The sequence below is a fragment of the Adiantum capillus-veneris genome, chromosome 3 (assembly GCF_014529385.1).
Source record: "Adiantum capillus-veneris isolate H3 chromosome 3, ASM1452938v2, whole genome shotgun sequence".
Classification (NCBI taxonomy): Eukaryota; Viridiplantae; Streptophyta; class Polypodiopsida; order Polypodiales; family Pteridaceae; genus Adiantum; species Adiantum capillus-veneris.
The window spans coordinates 114,309,441-114,318,204 of NC_140933.1; the positions used below are offsets into that span (position 1 = coordinate 114,309,441).

General features: G+C 41.0%; 1 protein-coding gene across 1 annotated transcript; it reads right to left on the minus strand.

The window, feature by feature from the left end:
* Nucleotides 1-5,247: 5,247 nt before the first annotated feature.
* LOC147461520 (uncharacterized) lies at nt 5,248-7,008 on the minus strand. Its single transcript, XM_086501190.1, has one exon. The coding sequence runs from the start codon at nt 6,624-6,626 to the stop codon at nt 5,289-5,291; it is 1,338 nt and encodes a 445-aa protein (XP_086357316.1). The 5' UTR covers nt 6,627-7,008; the 3' UTR covers nt 5,248-5,288.
* Between the last annotated feature and the right edge of the window lie 1,756 nt (nt 7,009-8,764).

Below are 8,764 nucleotides of genomic sequence, written 5' to 3' on the forward strand. Positions count from 1 at the left end.
CTCTCTCTCTCTCTCTCACGTATTTTTTTGGATTGTCTGATGTATGTTTTTGGACTCCATGCCTCATTTTAAGCGTGGAGGTTTTTAAATTTGTTCCGACTTACTTAGTTGAGTGAGTATTGCAAAAAAAAAAAAGCACAAAAATTAGATGATAAAGTTGTCAAATGTATTTTTGTTGGTTATAGTGCTTAAAGCAAAGGTTACAGGTTGTATCATTAGCATATTGTGATGTTTTGTTTTAGTCCATATCTATCTTATTGTAGTTGTTGTTTTAAGTTGTGTACTATAAATCCTTTTAATATTAGTTTGTGGTTTTGTTATTGTAGTCTTTAAATGTTTTTCAATGTTTTTAATCAAATTTTATTATTATGGAGTATTAATCGATGAAATTGGCTTGTTGCGAACGTTGCTAATCATGTTGCACGGTGTATATCATGATGTCTAAAAAGAGTGTGTATGCCCTGCTATGGGAATATTTTTTGTGTTTGTATATAGGTGTGCACACAAGTGTGAAGAAGTAGAAGGACACTTCTCACGTTGATGTTTAAGCTTGTTGCCCAACATATATCACAAAATTTGAGATGACTACGTGTGCAATGATTCGGGTGCATTTATATGCTTGTATGAGTGTACATGAGAATGAGAGAGAGAGAGAGAGAGAGAGAGAGAGAGAGTTAAATTTTATTATAGTCCTCAGAGGTCAAATATGACCCATGGAACCAAAGCTACTTATGCATTGTAACGGAGTTGAGGTTATGGTGACAAGGATTGCTTGATTCCACTAGTTTGAATTCTTCCATTTTCCAAAGCTTTGCCCTGTACCTTTTTGTTTTCAAAACTCTCTCCAACGGAGAGAGTAAGTTTATACTAAGATAGCCACCTACACCAGCACCAAGCTCAACCCGAGCCCTCGCCAAAAAAATACATCAGTTCCATGGCTGTGAGGGAGCCACCCACTAGGTCACATCAACTATCCTAAGGTCTTTCACAGGGAGCCCTCAAACCTAACATACAAACCAAACACCAGACTAGCTATATAAAAAGCTAAGCTGACCTTGGATGCCACCACCATAGAGGGCACTACCACTGTCGTCCATGGTGCCCAAGGCCCCCACAACAACCCACAAATTGAGACCATTTGGGACACAAATCAGCCTCGGACAGAACCATGACTCCGATGTAACCACAACAAAGAAATGATGATCCAACATTCAGGACAAATCCACAGCCACCAAGCCAGCATATCGAGAGAGCCACAAAGTCTAGGGGTTAGCCACCCCGCCCCAACTTGCCCACCGAATCGAAAATGAGCACTCGGACCGTCACAGGACAAACCATTGTTCCCAAGCAGGAACCACACAGGTCCATGCCACACCACATCTACGAACCATTTGTCCTCTAGCCCAATGATTTCCAAACCGAACATGGCGAGTGAGTTTGCTCCAAGAAGAAGCAAGGCCGCCGCCAGGCCCCTGTCGAAAAAAAAGGCAAAGTCAAGCCTGCAAGGGCATGAGGGTAGCAGTGCGAGCTAGGGTAGCCGGGGATCCAAACCCAAGACCCCCGTATCCACAGGTCTACAGTTGCGCTCATAGTGAGACCCTGTACGGCAGCCTATGAGGCCCCCTCCTCGATGCGAACACGCCAAAGCTATCATTCTCTCCCATAGCAGAGGCAAACCCTCCCTTGCTCGCGGTGAACAGATCAGACTTTCAAAGCTCTTCATGCAAAATTCTAAGAGACCGAACTTAGCAGTACAACACAAACTTAGGCCTTGGCAGTACAACACAAATAATGTAGTGCTCAGCCGCTAAACAAATTTAGAAGGGCTTAGAAGCTCTTCTAAAATGACTTTCCCGGTGAACCCTTTGGGTTTCCTTAGTTTTTGGGCAGTGAGGTAAGGATGTGATCATGCATGCACCAGCTATCATTATCAGAAAGATGTTACTGATCAACTATGCAAAATTTGGCATAGTTACAAATAGACTTCCATAGCTGCATTTCATATGAGACAACTAATTGGTGCAAGCGTGACCATGCATGAAGCACAGTTATTTCAAAAAGTAACTATGTGCATCGTGTGACCAAATAAGTCGTTATGTGTGTTAGAAAAAGTAAGAGTGGAATCGTGAAAAGGAAAAAAGATGCAAGCAAAACTGATTGCAATTGGGAGATATGCCCTCGATTTGCATCTACTTAAAATAGCCCAAAGCTTCTTTGCCCTGCCTCCTGATTTTTGGAAGCATATCCAAAAATCAAAGCACTCCAAGGGACGACATCCCCAATAGACTGCTCCTTGAGCGATTTTTGTGCTTTTTGAAGTGCACCACATTTGGCACACATGTCGACCAAGGCAGTTCCAGGCACTACATTTTCTTTCATCATCCCCTAACTAACAATGTCATTGTGAATTATTTTACCCATATCAGCATCTTGAGTGGTGCCACATGCCTTCAAGATGCAAGCCTAGGTGATTGAATGTGGATAGACAACTCTTCAAGCACTTTTTGTTCTTTCTGAAGTAGACGACATTTGGCATACATGTCGACAAAGGCATTGCCAAGCATGATGTTTTCTTCCAACAACCCTTAACTAACAATATGCTTTTGCTCATATCAATGTCTTGCATAGTGCCACATGCCTTCAAGACAAAAGCGTAGCTGATTTCATCTACGTTTTCTTTTAGCAGCCCCTGACTAGCAATATCATCATGAATTCTTTTGCCCGTATCAGCATTTTGGGTGGTTCCACACACCTTCAAGATGCAAGTATAAGTGATCATATGGAGAGATGCCCTCGCTTTGCATCCACTGAAAACAACCTATAGCTTCTTGGCCTTGCCCTTATTAGGCATATCGTGAAATCGATGAAGTCTAAGAGACAACATCGAAGATAGGTAGCTTCTCAAGCACATTTTGTGCTTTATAAGTGCACTATATTTGGCATACATGTCGACAAAGACATTGCCAAGCACTATGTTTTCTTTCAATAGCATGTGACTAACAATATCATTGTGAATTCTTTTGCCCATTTCAGTGTCTTGCATAGTTTCACGTGCCTTCAAATTGCAAGTGTAGGTAATTACATCCAGAGAGATGCCCTCACTTCGCATCCTTTGAAAATAGCCCAGGGGTTCCTGGCCCAATCCATGTTGGGCATATCTCGCAATAAAAAATCTCCAAGAGAGGACATCTCAAATAAGCAGCTCCGCAAGCATTTTTAAAGCTTTCTAAAGTAGATCACATTTGGCATACATTTCAACCAAAGCATTGCCAAGCACGATATTTTCTTTCAACAGCTCGTGTCTAACAATATGATCGTGAATTCTTTTGCTCATATTGGTGTCTTGCGTAGTGTCACATGCCTTCAAGATGAAAGCGTAGGTGATTTTATCTAAGTTTTCTTTCAACATCCTCTAACTAACAATATCATCTTGAATTCTTTTGCCTGTATCAACATCTTGAGTGGTGCCACACGCCTTCTAGATGCAAGCATAATTAATTGCATCTAAAGAGATGCCCTCGCTTTGCATCTGTTGAAAACCACCTAGAGCTTCCTAGCCTTGTCCCTATTTGGCATATCCTGCAATCAATAAAGTCCAAGAGACAACATCGTGGTGGATAGGTAGCTCCTCAAGGACTTTTGGTGCTTTCTGACGTACACCACATTTGGCCTACATGTCAACCAAGGCATTGCCAAGCATGATATTTTCATTCATTCAACAGCCCATGATTGACAATATCATCATGAACTCATTGGCCATATCAATGTCTTGCGTAGTGCCACATGCCTTCAAAATTCAAGCATAGGTAATTGCATCTGAAGAGATACCGTCACTTCACATCCTCTAAAAACATCAAGAAGTATACAAATTTGTGTGACTTTTTGGTGGGATTATGAATGGATGGAGTTAAAACTAAGCAAGAAGTATTTTCGTTGTTGATATGCGTAATGATTCAAACTTTTTTGTAGGATTATGAATACACAAACCTAATCTACGAAGCAATAAGTGTCATCATTGTAATGCCCACCTCATATCTCGATGAGCATCTTTGGTCCTTTGCATTCAATACTTGACACAAAATTGTACATATGTCAATTGAGTATAAGTGACTTGCGCTCCTATAATGTGTTGTTACATTTCTTTAGTTTTTTTTTTTAAAGGATGCAATACTACTTAGAAAGTGTTCTCTTGGCATGCCTCAAAATAATAATGTGGTATCATGGTTTTTTATTTAATCCCCCTTTGTAAACTCTCATTGGATAATGCTTTGAAAGTAGAATGCAATGTATAATTTTTTATCAAGTTATAAGCACACATTTAAAAAAATCCCTAACAAGAGATATCAGCTTGGCTTATGTGCCAACACAGGACAACCTCGCACGTCTTTTCACAAAGGCACTGTCTCGTGATAAGTTTGAAGCTTTCTGCAAAGCTTTGGGCTTACTCCCCTTTGTAGAGTAATCATGTCTTTAGGGCATGAATGAATAAAATGACCCCTTATTTTAAGACGTTTTTTTCAAAATGGAATATAAAACCCCCTTTTGTTAATGTATCTCTTTTAATTTGACTAAAATTTTTGCATTAAAAAACCCCTCATGCTGAACTCACATGACATTAGCACGATCACATAGTGCACCGAGGCCTTGTTTAAGCTAGACAAGGAAGGAAAAAAATCATGGGTTGCCATTATTAACTTGCCATGTGGCACTAATCAACCAGCTTTATCCAACGGTCCAAATTGATCCCAAGAGTTCCATGGTTACAAAGGCCTTATTTAGGCCAACGAAGTTTTCTATTGTTAGCTTGCAATGTGGCACTAATCGACAAGATTTATCCAACGGTTTACAATTGCTCTTCAGAGGTCAATGTTTTTTTTTTTTAAATAGAGGGTACAAGAACTTTGAAACGCACGCACACACCCTATATACGACGGCCTCACAGGTAGGGAGAGAGGCATCCCATCACACGCACACAGCCGCATGTGGGAACATTCCCTAGGGACTTAGAACATGTTTTTAGGTCGCCAAGGAGGGATTGAACCCAAGACATTAGGCACACAGGCAATGTTTTACTAAGGTCTGCAGAGGTCAATGTTGTACTAAGGTCTTATGTAGCCAAAAACCCTTTAATCAGTCGGCCATTGACAGAATGTGGTGATGTCTTAGTATGGTGTTGACAAAAGAATAAAAGTGAGGCTTTGCAACAAGCCATAGCTTTTTGGATGGAGTCATGGACTCCCCAATCAATGAATGTAGAATGATTATTCTATTATGGGCAAAGAATTACACTACACTGAGGCTTTGCAATGAGCAATGGCCCCTTGGATGGAGTCATGGACTTCAATGAAAGAATTTGCACTACAGTTACTCTCAAATGTGCGACAAGAAGAAGACTTGCAATCCAAATCAGATGAAGAGTTGCATTCAATTTGTGCTTTCTCTGGAAAATCCGGCTCAATGATGATAAAGGCTGCATTGGAATGCTCATCATCATCATCATTGTCGTCATCATCATCGTCGTCGTCGTCATCGTATTCATCGACGAGTAGAGTGCTTGCCGGATCCATTTTACTCGCTTTTAACTCTGCCAAATGCAAATCCCAATAGCCCATGTCCTCCTTCGGCATCCATGAGCTTTTTGATTGTGCAGCAATGTCCCTATATGCATTCTTGTCCTCAAGTCTGTTGCAATTGCTACTACTCTGCTCACAATGTGCTACTTGGCTTCTTTTCTTTGCTACACTTTTATTGTGTAGGCATTGATAGTCATTCTGCTGTTTGAGGAGATTGCCTTTGTATTGACTAGCCAGCTTGAGAACTTTCAGAGATCGTCGAAGGCAATCTCTGGCCTTTAGGACAAGGCTCTCTTTCTGAGCCTTTGCTGTTGATGCAATGACCCTCATGGCAGAATTTGAGCCCTTGTAATGGAAGCTGCGAGAATTTATCGATCCGTTTCTGCGTATTGACGCCGATGATGACAAGGACGATAGGGTCCGTCTCGGCCTCTTTGGTGACCCCCTACACGACCCAGAGCGACAAAACGGCGTTGATGTATTGATGTATTCTTCCACTGATGCTTCATGTCTGATAACAATTTTTGAGCTGGTATAATGGCAGCATGTAGCTTCAATCAAAGAGCAGCAATTTTTCCCCTTTCTCCACAGCATTTTCCATTTCAGTCTGGGCTTTGAGACGGCGAAGCTTGCATTGGGCGTGTATTTATGTGGATGATATACAAGCTCACCAGGATTGTCAAGCATTTGTGAGGCAGGTAAACACGAGGCTTTTGAAGGAAACTCTCTAGAGCAACTTGTCGAGAAAAAGGAGCCGTCTGCGTGCGCAACATTGTTGGCATGTGGATCTGCATACTCTTCTTTTGCAGGAAGAATGCTTGCCCTTGTCTCATGAGTAGAAAGCTCTTGTACCATTTTGAGTCTGCAAGGCAGGAGAAGTGGAAGAAGCTGACCCCTATAGAAAAGCTCATCGGCGGGCGACAAAGAGGAATCCTCTGTTTCGCGGAAGCTTTCATAGGTGCTCGAGGCTTCGACATTGGGCATAGAAAATTCAAAATCATCACAGCATTCAGCACTATTACATTGCTGGTTTGCAGAAGCCAATTCCATCATGTCATGTGCAGACGTGATGAAGGGCAGTCTGTGAAATTAAATGAAATGGAAGAGGGTTCTTTCTTGGATGGCGGAAGCAGGAGCCGACTTCCGCAGTTCGTTTGTGAGAGTAGCACACAGAGTTGCATGAATGATGGTAGTCTAAGGTCTAATGTTATAGCAGAGGTGGTATGCAGAGAGGAAGGAATGCAAGGAGAGGATAGACACTAGTGCAGATAAGGTGAAGTCAAAGCACAAGGAGCTAAAAGCAACAGATGAAGAGAAAAGCATACAGCAATGCAGGGTTGAGTGTGGGTGCAAGAACAATGAACAATGAGCTACAAAAGGAATGTGGGCTCAATGACAATGAGCTGATGGAGTGTTGGGCGGTCCAGAAAAGAGATAAAACACATACACACAGCGCGCGAAGGTGAGAAGAAGACTAGACATGTAGGAGATTTGAGGAGCAGGGGAAGCCAAGGATGGTTCATCAGGTGGCTAAAGAGACCTTTTGTGTCATAGAAAACTATTCTAGACAGAAGACTTTTGTGATAGGAAAGTACAACAAACTGCTGCCCCAAGTGCAAGAGCCAGGGGAGAACATGCAAAAGAGCCTTTCCACCTCTGCAATTCTCTTCTGCCCTCTTTAACAAAGGCTCCATGTTCATGTAACGTAATACCCACCTTCTTTCCTGCTTTTGGGAACTCTCCATTGCAATATGAATCATGCACCTTCTTCTTATTATATTCCCCATCCCCCCAAACAAACACACACACACACACAACCTTCTTTTGTTGAATTTGCTCAAATAGCAAGTGAGAAGGCTCTTTCAATCTATGCTTTTTTTCTGAATCCAGGCTCCTTCTATTATCTCCCCATCAAAAATATCAAAAGCACCTATTTCAAAGGCTTAAGAAGCTTCCTACAAGTCCATTTCATTACCAACCATGACATCACTAGACAGTTTCTACAAGTCTAAGTTTAGTTCCAACCTGCTACACAGTCTCTTAAGACACATTCAAACCTCTCTCTCTCTCTCTCTCTCTCTCTCTCTCTCTCTCTCTCTCTCTGTGTGTGTCAAATTGTTTTGTACATTTCTATCTTCCAGGCAAGGAGTTATCACCATAATATTGACAATGGAGAGAATCCCAAGTAAGGATTGGACAGAAACAATGGAGCCTTGGATGGATGATCTAGAACCCATTGAGGGTTAGTAGATAATTTAACATAGGTTAGGACACCAGAATATCCCTCGTCCTTCCCCCCATAGAACATATGATGACCTCCAAAATGCATCAATTGCCCAGATCTCCTATGGAGCTCATGTTCTTCTACTAAACAGATATCAATGCCATTGGACATAGCCATTTATTAAAGACATAGAGTTTAGAGGCTGCTTAAATGTGATCATGTGAAGTGTAATTGTGTGAATATGATAATAACACATGATAATCACAAAAAAATTCACATGATCACGTAATTAATAAATCCATGATACTGGTTATTAGAACTATAACATGACATGAGGTTCCTGGACCGAAATCATTTCCTAGAGGGAGTTGGTTGAAAATCATAAGAATCCGCAGGTCTTCTACTTTTGTCAATGTTTCTATTCCTCTCGGAAGAGGAAGGAGCATTAGTTTCTTTTTTAGCACTTGGTCCTTGATTAGTAGTCCTAGTGGTAGGTCTAGATGTTCCTAGAGGTTTGGAATGATAAGGGGTTTTTAGAACTGGAAGTGGAGCAGTAAGTGCTAGACCTTTATCTTAGGGAGCAAATTGTTTTCCAAAGATCTGTTCCCTTGAAACTAAAGTTTTACTCCCAAGCTGAGAGGGGTCACTATATGTAAAACATATATATCGCATGCTTTCAAGGATTCTTTATAGAACCCTTAACTATGATTTTTCACCAATAAAAGGGATCCTTTCCTTATTCAATTTGTAAAACTTTTTTCAAGATCATTTTTTCAACACCCTTTAGTATGTGAAAATGTGAGAAAATATAGAATAAAATAATCCCTACTCTTGAACCCACATGATATGCATTTTTTTATTGTAGTAGGAGGAGCTAAGGTCTAATGAAGCATCATTAACAAAGATAGGTTACTTTTCAGAAAAATATTGTGCCTTACCACATTGATAACAAGAACTTAAGATAATT

Bases quoted from the DNA above. Each gene is read 5' to 3' on its own strand.
- LOC147461520 (XM_086501190.1), bottom strand. From the start codon at position 6,626: ATGATGGAATTGGCTTCTGCAAACCAGCAATGTAATAGTGCTGAATGC.